The sequence below is a fragment of the Pseudopodoces humilis genome, chromosome 11, assembly GCF_049639895.1.
Source record: "Pseudopodoces humilis isolate 2021_Gansu_Grassland_sample_001 chromosome 11, ASM4963989v1, whole genome shotgun sequence".
Taxonomy (NCBI): domain Eukaryota; kingdom Metazoa; phylum Chordata; class Aves; order Passeriformes; family Paridae; genus Pseudopodoces; species Pseudopodoces humilis.
The window spans coordinates 18,076,998-18,101,881 of NC_142210.1; the positions used below are offsets into that span (position 1 = coordinate 18,076,998).

General features: G+C 40.5%; 2 protein-coding genes across 6 annotated transcripts in view; one reads left to right on the plus strand and one right to left on the minus strand.

The window, feature by feature from the left end:
• The first annotated feature begins 751 nt into the window (after positions 1-751).
• DNAJC19 (DnaJ heat shock protein family (Hsp40) member C19) lies at positions 752-5,022 on the plus strand. 3 transcript variants are annotated; one of them, XM_088061061.1, is made up of 7 exons: positions 752-826; positions 1,191-1,242; positions 1,529-1,602; positions 1,949-2,025; positions 2,889-2,959; positions 4,232-4,330; positions 4,516-5,022. In XM_088061061.1, exons 1-6 carry the CDS (start codon positions 824-826, stop codon positions 4,300-4,302), a joined length of 348 nt encoding a protein of 115 aa, XP_087917187.1. In that variant the 5' UTR covers positions 752-823; the 3' UTR covers positions 4,303-4,330; positions 4,516-5,022. The 3 variants fall into 3 exon arrangements, with proteins under 3 accessions (XP_087917187.1, XP_005525115.2, XP_087917188.1); XM_005525058.3 differs by lacking the exon at positions 4,516-5,022 and having other exon boundaries at positions 4,232-4,436; XM_088061062.1 differs by lacking the exons at positions 752-826; positions 4,516-5,022 and adding an exon at positions 869-950 and having other exon boundaries at positions 4,232-4,436.
• Positions 5,023-6,249: 1,227 nt separating this feature from the next.
• Positions 6,250-24,884, minus strand: part of FXR1 (FMR1 autosomal homolog 1) — a 33,242-nt gene continuing 14,607 nt past the window's right edge. Inside the window, exons 4-17 of one of the 3 annotated variants that reach the window (XM_014254394.2) lie at positions 24,583-24,654; positions 23,016-23,164; positions 22,480-22,573; positions 21,506-21,622; positions 21,241-21,411; positions 18,007-18,085; positions 15,722-15,831; positions 14,995-15,081; positions 14,062-14,269; positions 12,283-12,450; positions 11,405-11,605; positions 10,582-10,662; positions 8,135-8,226; positions 6,250-7,269 (exon numbers count right to left, since the gene is read on the minus strand). In XM_014254394.2, the coding sequence (XP_014109869.1) occupies positions 7,099-7,269; positions 8,135-8,226; positions 10,582-10,662; positions 11,405-11,605; positions 12,283-12,450; positions 14,062-14,269; positions 14,995-15,081; positions 15,722-15,831; positions 18,007-18,085; positions 21,241-21,411; positions 21,506-21,622; positions 22,480-22,573; positions 23,016-23,164; positions 24,583-24,654 (1,800 nt within the window). In that variant the 3' untranslated portion in view covers positions 6,250-7,098. Of the gene's footprint in view, positions 7,270-8,134; positions 8,227-10,581; positions 10,663-11,404; positions 11,606-12,282; positions 12,487-14,061; positions 14,270-14,994; positions 15,082-15,721; positions 15,832-18,006; positions 18,086-21,240; positions 21,412-21,505; positions 21,623-22,479; positions 22,574-23,015; positions 23,165-24,582; positions 24,655-24,884 lie in introns of all 3 variants that reach the window. The other 2 variants (XM_005525059.3, XM_005525060.3) reach the window with 2 other exon arrangements.

A 24,884-nucleotide genomic window follows, 5' to 3' on the forward strand; every position in this document is an offset into this window, starting at 1 on the left:
ACTGTCAAGGTTGGAAGGGACCTCAGGAGATGATCCGGTCCAACCCCCCTGACAAGGCTGGGTCGCCTGGAGCAGGGGATACAGGAACGCATCCAGGTGAGAAGGAGACCCGTGAGCACCCAGGGCAGCCTGTTCCAGTGCCCAGCCACCTTCAGTGTGTATAAGCTTTTCCTCGTGTTGAGGTGAAACTCCTTGTTTTAGTTTATGGCCACTGCTCCTCGTCCTGTTGCTGGGAAACACCGAAAAGAGTCTGGCACCATTCTCTTGGCCGCCACATTAGAGATATTTATACGAATTAATGAGATCCCCTGTCAGGCTTCTCCCAGGAGAGCAGGCCCAGCTCCTCCAATCTCTCCTCACAAGAGGTGCTCCAGACCCTAAACCATGTTTGTGCCTTCGCTGGACATTATCCACAGCTCCTTGTCTTGAACGAGGAGCTCAGAAATGGACACATTCTCCTCAGGAGGGACTGAAGAATTATTTTTAAAAAAGCGAAAAAGCGAATCTAGCGTGCGAGAAGCCTCTGGATCAGGGTGGAAATCACTTGATTACATTAACAGTAAATAAGTATATATATAGTAGTAAAGTCTCTACAATCACTTTTACGACTCCAGAACTCGGATTTCTTGCAGCCCCTGTCCCCTCCCGCCTCAGGCCCTGGCCCCGCCCCTCAGGCCCTGCCCCCGCCCCTCAGGCCCTGGCCCCGCCCCTCAGGCCCTGGCCCCGCCCCTCAGGCCACGCCCGTTCCCGGGGCGGTTCCCGGTGCCGTCCCCGCCCCGCGCTTTACGGCAGCGGCCGCGGTTTGCGGCGGGTCGGGCCGGACATGGTGAGTGAGGGGTGCTGCTCGTGTCCGGTCCGGCGGCTCCCCCCGAGGGCCCGCGGGCTCGGTTCTGCCTTGGCCGCGGAGCGAGGGCCCCGCCGGGGCCGCTGGCTCCGCTCTCGGCCCCGCGGTGAGAGCGGTGCCGCCGGGCCGGGTGCCCCTCGTCCCCCACAGCTCGGGGGTCCCCGCCCCGCTGCACTCGCCGTGTCCCCGCGGGCCCGAGAGCGCCGTGGCCCCGGCCGAGCGTGTCACGCCCGCTGTGCCGTGTCAGGCTGGTGGCGGCGCGTTCGAGCCGCTGTGCGCGCTGCCGGCGGGGCTTCTGCCCTTCTCCTTCGGTAAACAAACCCTGACTGTGTTCGTTCCCATGCAGGCCAGCACGATGGTGGCGGTCGGCCTGGCCATAGCGGCAGCAGGATTCGCAGGTGTGTGGGGGACGGGCGGACACTCAACACCCAGCTCTACCTGCACACCCCGTTGTGCTTAGCCGTGCTTCAGGGCTGGTCTCAAGGTAGTTTAATAGCTGATACAGGGCGCCCTTTTGGGAGAGCCTGTATTAATGGCTGTAATTAAACAAAAGATCCAAGTTCTTACTGTTTCATGTCCCAAAAAAATTTATTCCACACTCTAATGCACAAGTTACCAGTTGCACTGAATTGCTAAATATTTATGGTATTATATTTAACCTCAGTCAACGCTGGTCTCTTTAAGGTCGCTATGCAGTAAAAGCTTTGAAGCAAATGGAGCCACAGGTAAAGCAAGCCCTTCAAAACCTACCAAAGCCTGTGAGTTTTTATTTATAGTAAATAGCATACAGTAGCATATTTTTATTTAAAACTTTAATTGGTGAAATAACTACAGACTGTTGTCTCTGTATAGCATTGCTGTATTTTGTCAGTAACAACAATTAATTGCAGCAATTCTGGTGGGGATTGGCTAATAGAGAACTTGTTTGAGTAAATTTAAGTAATTGTTTAATAATGCTCTACTTCAACTGAATTTCCTATTACAAGTGAGAACTTTTGCTATTTTTACATTCTAAAAGCTCAGCAGCTGCTAAAGCAAAAATGAGTTGCTTTTACTGATACTTAGAAATTAGTGTGTTTTAAACTAATAGGTTTTCTCTTTCAGGCCTTCAGTGGTTATTACAGAGGTGGATTTGAACCCAAAATGACTAAACGAGAAGCAGCTTTAATACTAGGAGTGAGGTAAAGGAAATTTATCAGAAATGAAAGGTGAACAGTGGGCAGTGGTGTTTCCTCACAGCTGGCTTTGTTTGGAAAGGTTGTCATCCAATGCCCAGCATCCCCTGGGAGTGTCACTGCCAAGTCAGGGAATAGGAAGTGGCTGTTCAGGACTTCCTGTGCTTTTTGGGGGTTCTTTGCTGCACTTTAGCATGGTTGAAGTTAATTCTGTGTAGATTTCCAGACTTCTGCAATTCCCTCACACATTCCAACATGGTCCAAATAAGCCATTTCAGGAAGCCTTGGGATTCACTTGGTGTGGGGAACACGATTCTGCTGTTATCTTGTGGTTCCTGTCAGTGCTGAGGAGTTTGGATGCAGTGGGAAGGTGCTGCAAACCTACTTCTTGTATCTGGAATAAATTCATCACTTCTGGAACACTATAGATCTGACTATGGTGGCAATCCCTGCCAAAGCACTTCAGGCCAAATACACAAATCTATCACAAAAGAACTTTCAATTGTGAAATTTTTTGAGGTTGTTTTCCTTTTTACCTTAATAAATCAAGCAAATTTTTTTGTCTTAAAGCCTTTAGGAAGTTTTCCCACAAAAATGTTACGTAGTTCTCTTTTTTCTTACCTGTGTGGCTGACCCCCACCCCATTAGGTTCCTATGTCTTCAGCATACATTTTCTAGGGTTTTGGAAAAGCCCTTGAAAACCTCTCCAGGATTTAGACACTACATATCAGTGGTGAAGAGAAACAGAGATGTTAGCTAGAGAATTTATGGGTAACACAAGAGTTGCTCACTTGTTCTCAGAGACCTTTTGATGATCTGGGGAATTTCATGAGGATCCCTTCAAGTCAGTTTTTCTCTCTCTTTCAAAGCCCGACAGCCAACAGAAATAAAATTAGAGAAGCTCATAGACGGATCATGCTTCTGAATCATCCAGATAAAGGTAAGGAAATTAAGTCATGTTGACTAGTTAATACATGTTTTTAACACAGATGAATAGAACTGTGTAGGGAGGGAGTTATACATAACCACTTCTACTAAAAACCCACAGGAAACTGAGTGAAAACAAATCTTAGGGTGCCGTTAATCCATGTGAGTCTAGAGCATATTTTTGTGTGTGAATGTTTTAAAATCAAGCAGACAGATTCAGCAGGTCAGTTTGTTAGCTGCTCTATCTTCTGTGAATAGCAGGTTAGAATATAATTTGTTAAAATGAGACTTAAATCACCTTAATTTTAGATGAAAACCTGAAGAACCCTTGTGTGTTTTATATACCACTTGTAAGTTTGAGTTCCTCTGAATGCCTCAGGAGTTCACCATAAATGGCAAATACTGAGCCTTTGACAGCTGTTGGAGACATTAAATTATGAAATATTCCTGTTAGTGGTACTCTGAATGCTCAGACTCTAGTTATGCTTAAAGTTAGTAACTCAGGGCATCTAAACCTATTCTAAATTCTGTTCAGTGAGTCAGAATCATGTGTTGGTGTTTGACATTTAACTTCTTAATCATTGCTTAAAAGGTAAAATGGCTTCCTTTAAAGTGACTGTTGACTTCCTTACTTCTATGCACCAAAATCCAAAATAATCCATGGGAATATGCCTTTCGTAGATAATATTGAATTAAAGTTACCTTCAAAATTAACCTTACTGAATAGATGCAGAAGCTAAAAATAGCATTTTGTGTTGTACATGACCTAAATACGTAAAATTAATCTTCAAGTAAAACATAATGCAATTAATGGTATATATGCTACCAACACAGTCATTGCACCTCATGGCTTTGCAGTGTTGGTGCATTTCACCGTGGGGTCTGTCTCAGTCTCCCTAAGTAATTTTTTGCCATGTGTAAAAACGGAGCTGGTCCCTTGGTACAGCAGCACTTTATGCTGGGCAGGGTTATCTGCAGACCTTCTAGTTCAGTGCTTCTGTATTCACCACAGACTGTGCTAAGTCACTGGTGACTGATTCATTTATTACTGATAAAACTGGAGAAAAAAACACTCCAGTAAAACAAAAGCAGCCTAACAGGAGTGAGTGGTCTGACACCAAGCTCCTGCTGTGACTTTGAGTGAACTCAGGTGCCTACAGTCATATCCAGTTTGTTCTTCAACTGGCATAATCTCAGACCACACTCTTTTTTTCTGTGTCCTGTGGCATTAACACAAGACAAATGTTGGTTTTTTTCATCTGATTTGAGGTTCTCTTTCTTCTAGGTGGATCTCCATATGTAGCAGCCAAAATCAATGAAGCTAAGGATCTACTAGAAGATCAAGCTAAAAAATGAATGAGAAAGAAAATCACTCATTCAAAGGGTTTGTTCCTGCAAATGATTATTTTTGATAAATGGCTTAAGCAAAGTTCTAATGTCAGTATTTGACTTAATATAAACGAAGCTGGAAATACAAATCCAGGGAGATACTTCCCTCCCCACTTGGTCACTTTTTTTTTTGGAAATATGTGAAGGAGTGAAGCTTAAAAGATTTTTTTTTTTCCTTAGGTGTTCTTTATTAAACAGCAACATCTGCTACTCGGAAATATTTTCAGTGCTTGACAGGAGTAGCTTGGTGTGGCCAGTGTGTGTTACCAGGCACAGGTAGACACAAGTGCTGTTACCTAATTTCTGTTGAACTGGCCCTGTTTAAAGTTCACATTGCTGCTCTTCCATCTGCAAGAATTAGCACACTGAACCTGTTTGGGAGGGGGTGGAAAAACCAAGAGGATTTATTGACAGGAAGAACTGGCAGACATGTGTGGTTGTCTCTGCCTGAGAAAATGAAGTACAGGAAACAATGTACTCCCTTGTCCTTGCCTTGTGAAAAACAAGGTTGGTTAAGTGTTACTGATGGATCTGGACCGTCCCAGATTTTTTAGTAGCTTTTAACAGGTTTTAATAGCATTTAATAAATTCCATATTTGTAATGGAAGTCCTGTAGTTTTATACATTATTGTACACTACAAACCCAGAGATCACACAGTGAGCTTTGCATTTATGGCGATTAGGAAACAGGAACTCTTTACATCAGTCACCAGTACCTGAGCTGGATTTATGCTCTGTGGAGCCTCTCACACCCAGCAGCTTGTAAGGATCTCGGCTGGGGCCAGGGAGCTGTGTCATATTCCAAAAATCTTCCCAGTGTTTCTGCCACTACAGCAAAACACTGCACAACACCTGTGGGAGTTAATGCCCACCCAGTCATAAACAGTGGGATTGAAAGCTTCCTCACCCAGGACCTGGACTTGGGAAACATCTCATCCCTGTGTGTGCTGCCTGCTGTGCCACAGCATTGCTGTGGAAGAGCTCTGGGCTGTTTAGGAAGAGCTCTGGGCTGTTTAGGAAGGATTACAACAGTAGGGTTGAGTTAGGTGCCTTTAGGAGAAAGGATCAAATAAGTAACATTACAACCTCCCCAGAAAGGCAGTAATTTTGCTCTGCTACAGCATTTAAAGCAGGGTGAAGGACAGCTGGAACACCACCATGCAGAGTTCTGGACTCAGCACATGCCAAGCTGTATGCAGAATGTTTCTGTACTTAAGTATTTCCCAGCCAAACACTACTGACTTACTAAACACAGGTCTGTTTTTAAAATTTTCTCTACTGCTGTGCCTGCCCCATCAGCTGAGGTACTTGTGCACGCTTCAGTTACCACCTTTGCCTGGGTGTGTTCTCCCAGAGGGAACGATGTTTCTGTGTGTCCCATACTGAAATCCTATAGTGCACACACAGGTCCCTACTTGGGACAGCTTGGCTGTAGCTCTGTCAGGTAGAGCAGCTGGTTTGGAACTCTTGATTTTGTCCTGACTAAATCAGGCAAGACAACTTTTTTCATTCAGGTCAGTACAACTTCAATGCTGCCCTTTGCTCTGACTTCTTACACCTTCTTGCTACCCAGATGTTTTTCCACACCTGGTTTGTGCTTCCTTGCTGTGGCTCATATATCTGGAAAGGGGGGAGGGTGCCATGCTTTAAGTTACCAAAAACTACATCTGCATTAATTCCTATATATGTTAGTCAGGTTATGCAATTCTCCAAGATAAGGAGTCTGGTTTTTAGACTCGTTAAGTGGTGTTTGACATCTTCACCTTAATGAAAGGAAGATCAGCCTGTTAAAAACTCTTACAAAAAAAGAGTTTGAGGTTCAAGCTGCCTCACAAGTAGGTTTCCATTTTTAGCTAACAGCTTGAAACTTAAAGTCAATAGTAATTTAAATTTCTGATAGAAACAGTCAACAGATGGAAGATCAAAGTTTATTTTCTTTTACTACCAGCATACAAAAAAAACATATTGCACATCAAACAACCAAAACAAAAATAAAAATACTCTACTAAGGACTAACATATGTAGTTTATACAGAATAAACTTTCTGGAAATTGATCTTTTCAGTAGTTCAGGTTATGTCTTAATGGACATGACTAACTCAGCTTAGTGTTAACTAAAGCTATGTTTGATTTTTAAATACTGTACAGTTTAATAAATAAACCAAACAAAGCCTCAATGTAGAACAGTCACTGCCAATGTCACCCAGTATCCCTGCAGATTATGAGAATTTAACAAATGCATTCCAGTGGTCTGCAGATTTTTTCCTCTACATACAGCATTTAAAAAACATGTATTAAAACAGACCAGTTTCCAGACTAAACTAATGGAGAAATTACATTTCAGTGCAAAATATTTTAGACTGCATTTCTTTCTAGTATTCCTCAGGTGAAGAAGTGGTTGCATATTATTAAAAATGTAACAAAAGCAGCTAATGCTTTCATAAAGAGTATTATGTTAGGGATCCCCCTCACATCTCTGCCGTATTTTGAAAACAAAATAACATTTCCTATAGCCAGCAATTTTGTTTATTTAAATGTTACATATACTATCTCAAGGCACATCTGATGATATATTTATAACACAGTAGGTGTCAAAGTATGTTTAACATATGATTTCTCCAGGATCCCTCCCCTTTCTGTATTCCAAAATGGAGGAACTGAAAGTGCGGTGTCAAGACTGGCGATCCATATTCTATCTTTGGCAAGCTTATACAAGCACTATTTTAAATGTAATGTAAAAGAACTGTAAACTAGGAACTTCAGTTTATGAAACACCATTCAGCACTGCTTCTTCCTGATTATTTCCATCCTCCTGAACAGTGACTTTCTTTTCATCAGGGCTGTGCTGTAGTTTAGAAGGCTCATCCCCAGAGGTGGTGGCAGGACCATTCACTGCCTTTTCAGATGGGCTGTTTTCGTCAATCGCATCTTTTGCCTTGCAAAAACAAAAACGGGAGTATTAAAAATTCCAGAGCAGCACAGAGTGTAATCTCAGTTTCCCTCTGACTCACACAGCAGCTTTGCAAGAGGGAACAGCTCTTGTTTGTCTCTGCCTGTATCCTGTCACTTACAACATCTGATCACTTGTCCTTTATACGATATTCTGCTTCAGCCACTTTGAGGAAATCATGCCAACGTAACCCCAGGACTGCACACCCCCAGCACACCTAAAATGCTTATTTATTTCTATTTGTCTAAGCCCATGAAGGAGTTTACTGAAAAACCTGAGCTTTACAAGCCTTTTGAAGTCTATAGCAAGAAGACATTTTGTTAATGGATCTTTCTCACTTAACTTCTGGCAATACATTGGCACTTCAGAAGTAAAGAAATTCTTCTTTATTCAGTTCTAATCATTTTTCAGGATAATGTAATACCACTCTGATCCTTTCAGGAAAAAGGATCAAAACCTTACAATCTTGGTAAAATTAATTCCTTCTAAAATAGTTTATACAAGTCACTAAAAATGCTACATATTATCCTCTATCCCTGAAGTGTTTTAAGGATTAGTTCTCAGGACTTACCATGAGCAATTTTCACATTTTATTACATAATACAACATTACTTACTGTAATACTTTAAAATGTGTACACAGACTTAATCTGGCCCCTAAAGTCTGCAACAACAGTCTACAAACCATTGTCAGTTCTGTTTACTCTGGGCCCTTTTTGCTTTTAATGATTTGCTCTTGAACTCAAATGTGCTTGCAGTCAAATGAAGGCAAGCTAACTGAAGCCTTCATTCCTTTACTGTTATACTGCAAGCTAGGAGAAAACAGAAAATGAATATTAAAAAAATCTTACCGTTTCTTTCTTGGTTTTGGCTACTGTCTCCTTTGGAGGGTTTCTCTGTCTACTTTGAGATTCAGCTCGTGATATATAATCAGCTACTGTTACTGTTCAAGGAAAAAAATCACAGTGATGCTCACATCAGCAGTCAATTCAGCATGAACCTTCATGTCTTTTCTGCACAAGTTATGCTCTAACTGGGAGACATCTCACAAAAGGCCTTCACACTTACAGGTATCAACCACACAGCAATGATCAATTTGTTTCTGTTGTTAAAAACAATTTTCACTAAAATCAGTGGTAACAATGATCTGAAGGTGGACTCTTAAGAAAACCAATTTTGTCCAATTGCAAGATTTACTGGAGAAGGGCTTTCTAAGCACTAAGTTTGAAGAGATTTGGCTGCAGGCTATTTGAACTACAGACTATGTGTGTCACTGGGGTTTTATTGGCTGAGTAGTGAAGAATTTCACACTAATGAAATCAAATGAAGATAGTTAAATGGTGTCCAGAACTGGGGCAGGTCAGAGACTGGACTCGCTTAGGATGATGATGTGGCATCAAATCTTTGGTATGTCACGAAGCGACTGAGGAGGGAACTTGTCCTCCTCGAGGTACTGAAAGTGCCACCAGCACTGTGCCACCAGCACTGTCCCCTGGCTCGGGTGTGGCTGCTGTGGGCTGTGTGGACACAGGTGGTGCTGCTGGAGCCAGCCCAGCCCAGGGGCAGCACAGCTGTGTCTGTGCTGGTACAGCTGCACTCACTGGGGCCAGCCAGGGCTTCTCTGACCTCTCCCTACCACCTCAGCACATGTTCTGTAGCCTGGTTTTGTCTGATCCTGCCCTCTTGTAACCACACCAAAACTCTGTTCTAGCATTAGAATATGGACTACTGCAACTTTAAATACACACTTGGGTTGGCAAGTATTACCTACTGAACTGTACAGTCATTTATATTTAGTGTATCAGGTATTTAGGTGAGCTATTTTTCTTGATTTAGGAATGACTGTGCATGAAATCCAAATCAGACTGGGAACTACAACAGATGACTTTTCTGTTACAGTAACTGGACTTCTTACAGCTGGGTCCTTCCAGAACTGAAAGGCAAAGGAGTTTCTGCACAAGTACTTTTTCTTTAAAATGAGGTTTTATACCCAACTCCTCTAATATTAGTAAATAGGAACCATGTTTCATGCACACAGTGCATTCTTAATATTCCTCTATGAATAAGGCACCATAACAAATAGCAATGTGAATCAAATGATGCAGCTAAATGACTGAAATACAGCGGCTGGCATTGGGGGGAGTAGAAACGAAGAGCTCCTTCTGTCTTAACTTCACTCACACTTACTAGGTATTTATGAAGACTAAATTATTACAGCATTTTAACAAAGATGTCAGAGAAATCTTGTTTGGGAAATTTTGTTATGGTCTTAGAATACTTAAGATTTAAAAGAATTCCAATGGTTTTCTAGAAATTACTAACATTCCTTTACACTGCTGGCTGAGATTAGTTTCTTAGAAATAAAGGCTGAAATACACTGTTTTTGTCCCTTTACGAAATCGTATGCACTGCAACAAAACTGGAATGTTGAGAAGAAATGTGTGGGTTTGAGGTTTTTTAGAAGGGTGGGGAGTATAATTTTTCCCTTCCCCAAAGTTTTAGTGCAACAGAACAACTTTTTTCTTCTTAATCAAATGTATGAGCACCACAGATACAAGGAAGACAAATATGGGTGAAATTTTGAACCTGTCAATCCAGAAGACCTTCTGTTACTACCCTGTGCCATGTACGTACAAGCATTTTCTAAACAGGGCATTGTATTGATAATTAGCCAGTTCACCTTTAACATTTCAAGTGTTAGTACACACAAAAGAAATGCAACAAGCCACAACAACAAAAAAATTGGAAACATGCAATTTCACTTAAATTCCTCCTCCTTCCCACCCTCAATTTGCAGATGACTTAAACTATTCCCAACAGCCAAGGACTGAGAGCAGCAGTGTGATGCAGGTGTGGGGCTGGCAAACCCCACATGAGTTCCCTCACTGAGCTCTGCCAGGGCCCACATCCTGCCCCTTCAACGCTGCTGCTCAGCCAGTGCTGAAAAGGTTGTGTCCCAGTCAGTGCAAGCGCACAGATGCAGTGAGTGCAGACCATGAACCTTCATGTTTGTCGTGATCCTGGACCACGGAACTCAACAGCACTTTGGCCATTGACTTCAGTGAGAACTGGATCAGAAGCGTAACTCGTATGTCCAAGCAAAAAGTTAGACATCAATTAGTTTCATTAGACAGATTTTAGAAGTTTTCCTAGTAGAAGAAATGTCTTTCATCTTTATCTAGTAGTCTTATTAGTTATTGAGTAACCTTTTGATATTATGCAGCTCTATGTAAAACAGCAGACACAACATTCTCTCATGCTTTTGACCTGAGATTACCCACAGCTCCACTCGAATTACCTGGCTGTCTATCTTCTGCCTGACCCCTGAAGCGACGCCTGCGGCTACGATTGCGTCGCTGGGGTTTTTTGTCACTATCATCTGCAATTGCAAAGTTTATAATGAACTATTTCTGATCATAAAATAAATAAATTCTTCAGCAGTTTCAGCATGGGGCATTTAAAATGGCTTCTGTTAAAAACGGAAACTAAGTAAGACAGAAAAGCTAAAAGAAAATTTTATACTGAAAGCATACACAGTAACACAAAAGCTAGATTTTACTTTTTGTTCTTGGTTCATTAAAACATTTAGGCACGTGCTTAATGACCTCAGATTTCATTTATTAAGTAACCATACGTCAAATTTTAGCAACATAACCCAGATTTTTTTTATCTTCTACATTAAGCAACAGATTGTATTCTCATCCCAGGGAGTATCAAGAGAATTTACTGAAGGAAAGTTCTTAAGTAGAAGTTGCATAAAGACAAATTAACAGCTACTTAAGGAGCTTTCCCACACCATGACTGAGGTTACCAAGGACAAAACAGAACGTTGATCTGACAGTACTGTTTCTATCAAGCAGTACCAATGGGAAACAACAAGTCTTTGGTGTCTCCATCAGACAGTTTTTACAAAAAAGGCACATGAAAAGGCTAGTGGAGCTCAGTAAACAGAAGATTCCATGGCACTGCCACGGAGGGAGTCTTTCTTTAATCAAACAGCAACCTTAAACAGAACAATGATTTGTCACTTACAAAAACAAACAAGGGCTTCACTACACTTAGAGGGACAACACATTTTTTTCTTAGCTTGCTCTGGGACTACCATCCAACCATTTACATACCTAAACCATTCTCATTAACAGAAGCTGTATCAGACTCTGTCATTCCATCCATAAGAACAGCATCTTCATCAGTCCTTCGCCGGCGTGACCTCCGGCGGCGGTTGCTGCTGTGGTGGGACTCGCTGGCATCCGTGTCCACGGTCTGGTCTGACTCCGTGTTATCCAGCAAGCTGTAAGGGTTGCTGTCCGGGTCTTTAAGCACTAGACAAACAGAAAGTGTCCATCTAAGATACTGTAGAGATATGTAACCATTCCCAGACTGACTTACAGCTGTGTCTGAAAGTTTCAAACTATACAGCAACCTTAAGCTAAGGTGTAACACACAAAGCTGCAGTATTTGATCTCAAACTGAATCCTCTGACTTTAACCCAACAGGAACAATTCTGGGACACCAAAACAGCCCAATGTGCACTTGCACCACTAAGATCTCCCAGGTGACATTTAGACCTTTACTCCAAACTTCTAAGTATATAAAACACACCTTACACTTTGTGCTTGTGTGGTAGTTCTGACACTTACAGTGTTATATTAGCACAGATTCTGATTAAACCTAGCTTCCAATCAATCACTTTTCCTTTCATTGTGTAATGATCATAAGCTTACCTCAGGAGGCAGCCATAGGCAACATGCCAAAGATTTACCAACTTTGCTAGTAACATTATGTGTGAGCAGTAGAGGAAGGAAATTAAGATCACTGTGAATACAAAATAAACAAAAATCTAAAACATGCTGCATGACACAGCTACTACACAACTGCACTGAAATCCCAGGGTGTTAAGCTCATCATGTAAGAATGGAGTATTTTAAAAGAGTAAGAGGTTATACAGAAAATTGCAAGGAAGAACATCTCAATTCAAAACCCATTTGGAACACAGTACCAGAGCTAATGGATGACTTTCCACCACGAGGTCCCCCGCGTCCACGACCTCCAGACACGCTACGCCCTCGTCCCCCAGGACGTCGTCTGTTGTCACGTTGGTGCCTGCTCTCCCTGTCGTCTTCTCCTGCCAAGGACCAGTCACTAAGTTCATCTTTCCTCTCAGATTCTGTTTCAGAGGGATTAGAGAGCTCAGAGTTTGTACCTTGTATGAGAAGGAAAAGAGAATTGGAAATGGATATGAATTTGAGGATTATATTCTGGTTTCATATCGTCACAGAAGTATTCCAGCCAGCACAGCTGGTTATATATGTATGTTATTTTAAAAAACAGTATCATGCATAAATATATTTATATATATATATAAATAAATACTAACATTCAAGTGTACAATCATAGATATATTTTAATATTTATACATACTCATATATAAAAATATATGCACACAAAATATAGATCAGAAGTTACTTAAGTAAGATTCTCCAATTAAGTTTGTTTGTACTAACATACAATAAGGGCTGAAAGATCACCTAATCTGTAATTTCTGTACACAGATAAACCAAGGATTTAGCAGTGTTTCCTCCCTTTGTCTATACACTGCAGGCATTTGGTTCAGTTTCTAGGCAACTTCTCTGAAATTCCCAAGGACAACTTTGCCACCTTATAGCCAGTGGTTGTTGCTAAGCAACCCCTTCTGGATGCTGTAATGCTGCTTGAACAATTTCACTGTTTATATTAAACAGCATCTCTAACACCCGGCCATCTCCAAGTACCCAAACCCACACAGCTTTTTACTACCTGAAAAACCAACACCTAGTACTCATTTTAGGTATCCAGGAACTCCCCCTACTACCCAGTCTGGAATATAAAGTTTTAGGCCCATGTGGCTTACATGTGATTCTTGCCATTTTGGGAGGAAAAATAACACTCTAAATTTTCCAAATCACAGTGTGCATATATAGGCAAAGTGAACAAGTTTCCTTACAGTTCAGTCAGTTCACTGGGAAATAAAAAATGAAGTTACAAACATCATCATCAGAATCAACACAACTAGCACTTGGCATTATCCAGGAAGCTATAGCCAGAGACAGACTGTAAAACCCAAAAGGTGTCTGATTTTTTAACAGAAATGAGCTACATGCAGATATCCAGAGTAATTTACTGTGTTGAATAAATAACATTGTCCTTATTTGTGAAACATGTCTATATAGAAATGCAGTGTCTCCATTTGGACAAGCGGGGGATGTGCACACCTGTCAGGAGCTGAACTGTGCTTTTTAATTGAGAAATGCATCAGAGTACCTCACTACACCTTAAAATAAATCCAGTTAGTTCCTGACTGAATTAAAAAACCTACAGGATTTTGTGCTGTCTCCATTTTAAATCATTTGGTTCACTTTTCAGAAATAAGCTGCTAGGACAGTCATGATCACAGACAAGCAATTTTTCTCCTTCTCAACCAAAACAGATAATGCTCATTTCATATTTTTTTAATTTGTCTCCTAAAAGCATCTCTATCTGTCTTCCCAGCTTTTGTGGTGTCGCTTACTAAGTAACTAACATGGAAGGACAAGATGCTTCCAGAGCTCAGTTTGTTAATTTTTTTCCATTTTGAACAAACTTCAAGACTGCAAATCTAATGAGGTGTTTTGAGCTATGAACAAAATAAAACGGCAATTCTGAATTTCCAGCCCTATCTTCACTCAATTATGCTGAACACAGAGAAATCCAGACAGTTTTGGGCTCCCAGGTACCCCAGGCCTCGCTGAAGGGCACTCACCATAACCAGACGTGTAATTGGGGCCCCTGCGGCCTCTGCCCCGCCCGCTGTAGGACCTGGAGCCCTGCACTGAGGAGAGGGTGCTCTCGTCGGTGGTGTAACCCTTCTCCTTCTCAGGAACTCGAGTCGAGGAAGGCCTGAAGCCCATCCCAATCTGACGCAGCTGTTCATCGATTTGGAGCCTTTCCAGTCTTAGTTGTTCTACCTCCTACATGCAATGAAACAAAAACCATGGAAAAGATTGCTGACAAATGTCCTTCACAAAACACCATCCCCCACCCAGTAAAATACTCATTCCTATAGGAGAATTAACACCACCTGGAAAGTGACTATGAGTAACGGAATTCAAGATGAGCTACCTCGGAGTTTCAGAAGAGATTCAAAGACTTTCACCACTATGCAGAAAACTTGGCTTTAAGACCACTACTACCTTTCTTAATTACAGTTCAGCAAACTTTTCCAGTAAAATTTAGGAAAAAAAACCCCAACAAACTGACAAGGGAACACAGTTCAAACTCATTATCTCTGTTAACATCACAAAGCAATCCAATCTAAACAGATAATTGTTCTAATACCACACTGTATTACTGTCTTCTATTAGAAATTCCATCCTATCCCAACAGAGCATTAACCTGAGAACTGCAGAACTTGAATACAGACGAAAAGCTTTGTGTTAGTTCCCAAATGTCCCTTAAAGCCCAGTTCTTTAAAGTCTGATCCTTTCCACCCCAACAGCACTAAGTAGCCATGACAAGGTATTTACAGGCCCATGATACCCATGGGCAAGGAGTGGGCTCAAGGCACCACACTTTAAACCTTGATATACAGAGGAACAGTTTAATGACTGCAAATCCCACCAAAGCTGCTGCTCAAAAATTCTGTTACTTCAACCCAAGTTTCCCGTACAGATCCTCCCTCCCAAAACACACTCACCTTTAGATATGCGATGTGATACTCCAACAGAACTTGGACATTGCCAATGCTTTCTTTAGTACCAACAAATACAAATGGTACCATTCCCTACAGGAAGAAAGCATCAAAACTTTTTATCAGGGAAAATGTTATCATTGAAAGAATGCTTTCTGTTTAAATTATATAAAGAGATCTGTTTTCAATTATTGAAGTGAGCTAAACAGAGGCAGCAACTGAGCCTTCAGCTGCAAAGACATCTAGAAATAGCTCAGGCTGAGGTGACAGCAGCAGCTTTAGACTGTGCAGCTTTCCCAACAACCTATTCTGGAGCCAAGGTAACCTGACATCCCATGTTCACATTCCCCCATGCAACACATGCTCTGTGTGTGTTTAGCACAACGGGTGCATAGAAGCATACAGAGTTTACCAAGAAGGTGGTTCATTAAACCAACTTTACAAGACCAAGTACCTTTACAAGCTTTTACCTTTTGTTCTCATCTATTTAAAATATATGGACACTTCTAACACTACCAATCCCAAATTAGTTATATAACCCAAGTACATATAGGAGAAAGAGTAAAAAAAAACCCTCTTACTTCAGCAGCAAAAACATTCCTTGAATCATTTTGTATAAAATCTACTGCAAGATACCAGCTTAGAACTAATGCTCTCTATACCCACAGGTTTGAAATAAAACTAGGTTTGAAAATAAAAACCTAGTCACAGCAGGAAAGACTAAAGTACTTACGTCTTCACGGGGCAGCTTATTTTCATTGTCTCCTTCAATTCTCACCCTGACGACTCCAGACTTGTCTACAATCTCCTGAATCACTTTTCCATTTTTTCCAATAACTTTTCCTTCAGAGGGCAAGAATGGTTAATTTTTCACCATAGTAATAGTGTGCCAAGTATTTTAACATGTTTATTGATATTTTATAAATAGAACCCCCAAAGAATACCGCACACTATATCAGAGAAAATGTGTAAAAACTTTTAAAATTAAACTCTCTCTATATGCAAAATGACAAGCAGTGATGAAGATCACCACTGCACACAGGCTTCTAATAGAATCAAACCAAGAGTAAAATGGCACAAGAGTTTTGGAAATTCTTATTTTAAATTTATGTATCAAAATTATTTGGTCCTCCAACTCTACATGTGACCTCAATGAATCTTTCCTGATGTTTTAGCATGCTTATACGTTTGTTGAAGCCTCTTAAATTCTGCCTTTACTATAGACTTGCATACGACCAGTGCTTTCCATATCACCTTTAAAATACCTATTTTGAGATCATGCATGGGATTCAAACCAGAAGGTTCTTCAGAACCTGTATGTTTAAATCTCAAAAAAATAAAAAAAAGTGACTTCTTGACTCTCTTGGCTAGAAGACTTTAGCTCTTCGACTAAAGCTGCGTGGGAACATCTTCATCACAGCTAGACATGGCACTTAAGAACATTCATGTTTAAATTAGGAGCAAAGGAGGCAGAACAACTTAAAAAAAGGGCAAAAGCCAGAATTGTGTGACAGAGGACTCCATAAGCAATGTTCTCTACAGCAAATAGCAACATGATACAAAGTAATGTGCAAAAAATATTAAAAATTTGTTTCCCTTCCTCAACAGCTCAAGCAGTTCAGCAGGTCTGGGTTTTTATCTTTTTGTATTGGAGTCACTGATGAGCACTACACTGAGCTGTGTATCTTCATTAAGTCTACCTAAATATCTGTCTGCTTACCTGTGTGCCCACAGGTGATGTGAGCAGGACATTTGCCTTCATGAGAAATTAGCATTGTAATTGTTTAACAGCAGCATTTTCAGTTAAACACACTGCTGTGACTTCTGCCCTGATTCTTGTGATATATTCACATTAACGAATGCCCTCCAAATGCTCCCCAAAACTCAACTTGCAGAACATCAGGTTTAGCAGAATTCCCTGGATTAATTAGATTTACTGAACAAGACTGCAGAAAAAAAATTTGTTCATATAAAAACTAGTGATTAATTTGTTGAATGTTAAAATGAGCTTTAACATTACGTAGATGAGAAAACCATCAAGTTGCGTCAGATAGACAATTTGCACAAGTCACATTTTAAAATAAACACTCAAATGAACAAATAAAACCTCATTACACCTTAATCTGGTTGAGTTCTAAAACCTTGAAAGTCTAAGTTATAGGAGTTTGCACATGAATTATTTAAATTATGTCATTTATAATAAGCAGGCTCCAAGCCCCAAACCACAGCAGGTTAAAGCCCGACTTTTAACTCCTCTGGATAATCCGAGCTGTTCAATCAGGTATAACACCTCCAACTTTAACACTGCCTCCATGCCCACACTGCCCACAAGCTGGGCATGGGGAGCAGGGAGCTGCCAGACTTGAGTTAAATGCAGGATGAAGGAAGGAGAATGAGAGAAAAGGAAAAACATTCCCTGCGGAGACCGGACTAGGGGAAGACATTTGTGTCTTCAAGTGGAATGCAATTAACCTCACACCTCTAGGTGGTTTTCAATACAGAACCTACCAGATTATGCTACACCTTCATAAAGCTGCAATATGGTAAAATGTCTATTTTGAGACTCAGGCCGAGACCTATGAGCACTGCTGATTTATACAGGAGCTCACCAGCATCCAACCACCATCGGTGACAAACCTCAACCCAGGAGGGAGCAGTAAAGGAGAACTGTCTTGTGTCAGCTGGAGTATTGCCAGATTAAACTTTGGAACTTAATTTTAGCACTTTTAAAAAGTCAATTTAGTAAAGCATATTTTTTCACTAGAATCAGAACTTCAGATATTACCGTGGTACAAGTCTGTAATCGAAGTCAGTTTAAGTGCTAAAATCCTGACAAAGTATTATGCAGCAACAATATATCCAATTTCATAATAATTCTGATACATGTAGTTTTAAAAGATTAATCACTTTCTACTTAAATGGAGAAATCAAATATTGTACTGGCACCTAAATCCTCTTCGCAAAGTTATGATTAGGCTCCCTTTTCCCAACTTGTCAAGTTTTAGCAGTATTACATACCAACAAGATTTCTGGGAACTTGAATAAAATCCTCCACAAATTCCAAGTAACTTCTGGCCTTTTTTACTGCATCAGCAGTCTGGAAATAAATTTAAAAAAATTGAATTTATTTGTGAATACAGCATATTAAGAACAAAACCTTGTAGCAACAGCTGCCAGTCTTCCAAATAAACTTATTTTCAAAAAGAGAAGAATAAAGACAAGATTAATCCAGTTTTGAACTAAATCATAAAGGAATAATTGAGTGAAATGCCCAGAGACAGAATTCAGTAGAGAAGCAAACCATCAGTAACAAATAAAACATTTTTTTTCATGTTATTTCAAGATGTTTTGAGGTATCAAAATGCATACCCCATCCCTGGAAGTGTTCAAAGGCCAGGTTGGATGGAGCTTTGAGCAAACACTGCAAGTGATTTTACAACCAGGGCACTCTCTTTCCAGAATGCTGGTTTCTGGCCACAGTTCATCTACAATGCTTTCCAAGATAGGACAGTGGCTCTGGTTACTGGGGAGAACTCCTGTAAATGCTCTCTTGCAGCTTTATTATTAAATGACAGAAACCAACTGAGTTAACTGGGATGCTGAAACAAGAAACAAGCCTTCAAATTAGCAACAGCAGAACTGCAGAATTAAGGAAAGAATATCAGCATCTACTTAGAAACAACAGCTTAAGAGCACAATTTCCATTTTTCCCAGCCCTTTCATCTGTCACTTTTAGGCAACACATGAAATAAGAGTACCACCAGCTCCTGCACCTTTTAATCAAATCAGGCAAATCCTAGAAGAAGGAAATGTATAAATCTCTACTTCTGGCAGAGGTCAGAAGGATGACAAAAAAGAAACATGGACAAATTTGATTTCAGTATAATGAAAGCAGTGATCAAGCACAAGGAACAGATGAGCAGGAAGCCACTGTGAGGAGCAGAGGTTATGCTGCATTCACAGGGCAACTGCTCAAATAACACAAACTTAACACACACTAGCAATTCTTCACCCTCAATGAATTCTACAAAGAGACACAATTAAGCAAAGAGTTCCTGCCTCAGGTATGTTTATCAATTTTTTCCCAAATAGATGAACAGTGAAAATGCATTTACAGAAGCAGAGTCAGGACAAGAAAATACACAATTGCCAGAGCTGTAGCTCTCCAGTGCACCCATAAGCCTTTCTACACCTCTCACAAGCACTCAGGATTTTTACCTGAGCACAACCTGTGTAATTCTCACACGCCCCAATACAAATGAGCACATAAAGCTGACTCAGACAAGGTATTCTCAGTTCCTTGTAGTAGAACATGAACTAAAGACCTCAAAGGATTCCAGTCACTAGCAACTACCTTTGTTAACACTGAATTACAACCTACATGTCCACTGATGCTCTCATTACTTCACACAGTAGCCTGAACAACCAAGACACATCCATAGTACCAAAGAGTATAATAAAAAAATTAAATGCAGGATATTTTTCTCAACTCAGCATTATACCTACCAGTGTTAAGAATTGCACAAGAATTGACTGCAATTCCATTTTGACAGTAATGAAGGTCTAAGAGGAACTTTTCTATTTCTGAGCCAGCTCCCTCTCTCCGCGAAGCACAAGTTTCCATAAGTAGTCCAAGCTACACTGTCCCAAGCTCTGAAGTTCGCAGGTCTGTGACCTGAACAGGCATCACAATCAGAAGTTCAGGCAACCAGGAAAGGGTCTTGAAACCAAAATGGCCTTGACCAGGCAGGGATATGTGCATAAAGAGCATGCCATACAGTTTAGATTCCTTTGATCCACAGACCTTTCCAACATTCTTTAAAACTTTTACTCATGTTTCTTCCCTCAAAGAGTCTGGCCCTGAGCAGCCAACTTTTATTTGTATGCTAAACATCAGTTATGGGAAAGCTTCGGACCATAGTGACTGCTATGTCAACAACACTGGTTCACTACTCCCACACATCTCAGCCTGAAATTGTCTGCCTGTGCACTGAGCCATTAGGGGCTGGCTGGCTGCCCACTGCAGCTGAAGAGAGGCAAAAAGAATAGGCAAGTGTAGCCAGATGCTGAAACTCTTATCATGTGGAATAGTTAAGCTGACTGGCAATTTTAGAAGCACTTATCACTTCTACGAAGGACAAGGCTGGATGTGCCTAAAGGCATTTTTATTTAGGGGGCATCTGGTATTTATATTCATTGCTGTGCACGTCTGTAAGAGGCTGGTGACAGTCATAACCTTTGCACAAGTTCCAGCATTCAGATGAAGGAGATCAAAACTGGAATACACTGGACATTCCAGTGCATTTAAACTTGTCCAATTCTTTCTCAGGAACTGAGAAGCAATTTACTGGCAGTAGGAGATCAAAGAAGGATCTGTTGCCACCCTGATATCCTGGAAGCATTTAAGGTTTACAAAACAAGGACACAATTTCAGAGATACAAGAAAGCACAGAAGTTTGACCTCCTCTCCACAGGATCAACTTCATCTGAACCTTTGATCACAACCAGGTTCTACTCCTGACATAGATGGAAAAGAATTCAAGACCTCAGATTCCTGAACTGTTAACATCAGAGACTCAGTGGCACCTGTAGAGTTAGGGACAGGGAATAAAAACCCTCAAAATATTTTCTGACAGGGCCCTGGTGACAGTGGCATTATTGTCACTAGCCTTCTGCTTCCTGAATGGATCCTTGTTTTGGCACAAGGACCAGCTACATTCCAAGGCAGTTGTGAGATTCAGAAGAGTCACACAGATCGAATCAACTTGGAGCAAATCATTATTTTGCCAAAGCCAGCACTAAATTGCCAAAACATAAGAGTTAGAAGCAGTAGATACAGGCTTTAACACACCTGGCTAGGTCAGAGGAGCAGACAGCACACAGCAAAACACACACAAAAGAGGCAGTGGGGAGGAGCAGAACCAATAAGGTTCTGAGGGAGAAAAGAAATACAAACAAACCCATGATAAAGTAAAATAACAAGAAATGATATCTCTCTCAGGTTGAACCAGGATATATAGCAAAATGGAGTGATTAGGACTAGGACAGAACACACCTTATGGAAGTCACTACTGCAACAAAGGCTTGTATTTCAAATATATGCAGTATAAGCTGCCACAGTGTCAACGTGCACAAAGACACACAAAATCTCAGGAGCTGTTTTCTGTTCTTAAGTCTGGGTACAGCTCTCACCACTATAAAAGCAGATACAGAGTGAAATACTCCAAGGATTCATATGAAGTTCCCCCTTACCTCTCCATAGATTCTGAAAGTACCGGTATCCTCCTCAAGTTCAATGGTTGTAACTCCTGGAACCTTTCTGGCTTGTTGTATGTTACTGCCATGTGTTCCTATAGCAAGTCCCATTAAATCTTCTCTGACTACAAACTCCTCATGAAATGCTGCAGCAAGCTGCTTTGTGCACTGAAGGGAAAACAAAGGCAGACTCATCCATGTGCACTCACTGTAATGCACTGCTCTGAGCTCAGTTTTAAGCAATGAGAGCCACAAGCTTTACCTCCAAGTGTTTTGTAGCTTCCTCGTTTCTTGACATCAGCATGAGTTTGGTGCGAATGCTGCGCAGGTGCATGTCACTGAGGATGTTCACTCTCTTTACTGTTGCTTCACTGGCAGACTACAGGAGAGAAGGAACCTAAGTTTTGACTTTGTAAGCAAATACACATTTAAAGGATAAATCAGGAACCTATTGAAACTAAGTCATAAACATGATCTCCATTTCCAGAAGTTACATGAAAACTTTTCTTCCTCAAAATAAAGCATGAAAAATTCAGCACCACCAACAACTATTTGTTCTCACTCTCAGCATATTTTACATTAAAGACTTAGCTGCTGAATTACACAGCAACCCTTTCCCCTGATGTTGCCAAAACAAATCTTTCTACAATATACATACTTGTCATTGTGTGGGTAAGAGAGCTAAGGAAATAATCAAGGACAGCACAATCATGTAGAAAGAGGTTCAAGTGGATAATATTGAAATATGAATATGAAGTAAATATGAAGAAAAACTAAATATGATACAACCCTATGTAGTAAGAAAACCACCGCAGAGGCATCTAAGTGAACAACTCCTTAATGGCTACACTGAGCTGGTGCAGTTCTCCACGTGGAAACCCAGCTGTGGGTCAAACTGCACAGTGTAATACAGCATGAGGGGAAAGTTGTTGCTCCAGAGTGGAGTGAGATAATTTACCTCTGAGCCACCTGCTAAAATCAGTGAAACAGAACTCAACTGAGAATGACAAAAAGTCATACAAACAATGCCACTCAATGCAGCTCCTAAAATTAAGTTGTATGCATTGGAGGCCTTACCCCCAAAGATTAAATGCATCTACTTAAATTAAATGTCTCACAATTTACATAGCTTGAAAAGTTAAGCCATTCTCCATACACACACACAGCTGGCTATGTATTTCCTATAAGTAATATACTGGGACTTCATATAACATTTACATAGAAGCAATTACATACCAGTATTATTAGTTGAGCAGTTTCAGCATGATAAAAAATTCTACATGCTCCCACAGCTTTCTTGAAATCTTTATGTGCATTTTCATTAGCACACCTAAGGAGACAAAATTACTGTTTTTTCAACAAGTTGCATCAAAACTGAAAATATAATAACATGATCAGACCCAAGAACATTTAGTAGTTTATGACAAGGACTGTTTAGAAACAGGAAAGTTCCCACTCTCCTCAATATGATTCCAGTTTCCCTGTGGATTCTATGGCACCATGATTATCTGGAAAGACTCAGTAACAGGCCTACTGTGAAATGAATCACCTATAGAGGCAAGAAGTTCCTACCTGAGAACTTGCCTTGTGTCCCCCACCCCAGAAGCTCAGCAAGGGTCCCAGTAAGCAGTTTCTAAATGAGCAACTACAGCCATAACCACCCTTAAGATTCTTCACGGACCTGTAAATCAGCCTCTAAAACAGAAGCCAAGTGGGTTTTTCTCCCCCTTCCATAAAGTAAAAGCCTTCTAGAAGCGTGCAGAGCTACTCACGCATCTCTCAGGTCTTCAGGAACATCCACTGTGCACTTGAAGAAGGTGTTCTTTTTGACAGTTTTGTTCTGATTCACAGGTCGGAGTCGTTCATAAGTGACAATTTCATTGTAAGTGGCATCACAAGCAGCATATTCAATGACGTAAAACTGGGAGTTTTTAAAAAAATAATAACTTCAGTAAGGAACAACAAAAACATAGTAACATTACCAGCATCAGCAAGGAATTCACATATGAATATATAAACAAAACCCTAAAACTAAGTTGAGACAATGACACATTTCTACACAAATGAGCCTGGACATATTACAGCACCCCTCTGCTCCCTCACTGAAGTCAGTGAGTCGTAATCTCAGTCTACCACAACAGCATCTTGGATCAATTTTTCTCATGCCCATCTCTCTTTCAAATAGTTTCATTACATCTGTTCAAGTTCAAAACCCAAAATGTTTACTGGAGCTCAAATTCCAAAAAATATCAGAGAATAATTCTTCACAGAAATATCTACTCTGCAACACTAAAACAAGGCAAATCCACTGATTCAATAGGTAAACTACCTGGGAATCATGCACAATCAAAATCAATACAAAAACTCAATCTTTTCAACACATACTACCAAATTTAGGGAGGCAAGAGAACTAAGAAGATTTAAGTAACCAATAATCTACTCCTACGCTTCCACCCAACACATTTAAGTTTAAAGAAGCTTGTGTGCACAGTATCCCTGCAGCCTGGCTCTGTGTTAGGGATGCAGCCTTCTCCTCCCCTCCCTTCCACCTGGGTGCAATAGTGCATTCACCTCTTCCTCAAAACTGGAATCTGTTTGTCTCAACACAATTTGCTTAAGCAGTCAGAAAAAGTAATTGCTGACAGTTTTTAAACAATCTTAGAAAGTGGAGAATTATTTTTTCTCTGTACTGTTTCCTTTGGTTTCAGGAATCTGATACAGCAGAAGCATCAGAACACAAGATTCTTCCACTATGAAGTTCAATTCTCTTTGCTGTCATTTCACAAAATACAGCTTTAATAAGACCTGGTCAAACACTGTCACAGCTCTATACATTCAAGCGTCTGAATCTGCAAGTTACTTGGCAGATGCAAACAACCATTTATTTATGGTAAAATAAAAACATATCTAAAAGCAAAACAAGCAGTGTCCTTCCCCTACACTCAGTGAAAACACATACACAAAAACCAACCCACAGCCACCCACAGCAATAGCTACAGCAGGTTTAATTTACCAACTATAAACAGGTTTTAAACACAGGTGCTTTACTTCATTTTCAGCATCAAGTTCAATCCACAAGACAGGTTTGTCAGAAATCCTACCCCTGTGCATGCCTTCAGACCTTCAAGCAATTAAACTGCAGATAATGGAAGTCACTTGCTCAGCTCTAACACTGTGCAATGCAGCAAAAGTCATTCCAAAGTGGTCACAACTTATAATTCTCTTTTGTCATGTTTTTGTATTGGTAATACTTTAGTCAGAGTTTATTCCTGACAAAGAACTTCTATTAACTGTATTTAACATGATAGCATGAAATTGGTAACTTTTAAAATAATTTACCTCTCCTTTCATCATTCGAACTTTTGCCAGCCACCAGCCACATGGTTCTTGTTCATTTGCCCGTGAATAAACCTAGAAATGAAAGCAGTAAGAACCACTGAAAGCACATACAAACGTAATTCACTTATCTGCATATATAATGAAGGAAGAACCACACAACTTTTCTAATTTTCATTAAAACGGAACAGTATTCTACCCCATCCTTCTTGCACTGCAAGGACTGCGAACAAAATTCCTTTGTATAAATTACTGACAATTCAATGGAAATTTTTAAAGGAAGATAAAACTTTGGCTAAACAGTT

Bases quoted from the DNA above. Each gene is read 5' to 3' on its own strand.
- DNAJC19 (XM_088061061.1), top strand. The intron at 1,243-1,528 runs GTGTGTGGGGGA...GGTCTCTTTAAG, and splicing joins AGCGGCAGCAGGATTCGCAG to GTCGCTATGCAGTAAAAGCT. The intron at 1,603-1,948 runs GTGAGTTTTTAT...TTTCTCTTTCAG, and splicing joins TTCAAAACCTACCAAAGCCT to GCCTTCAGTGGTTATTACAG.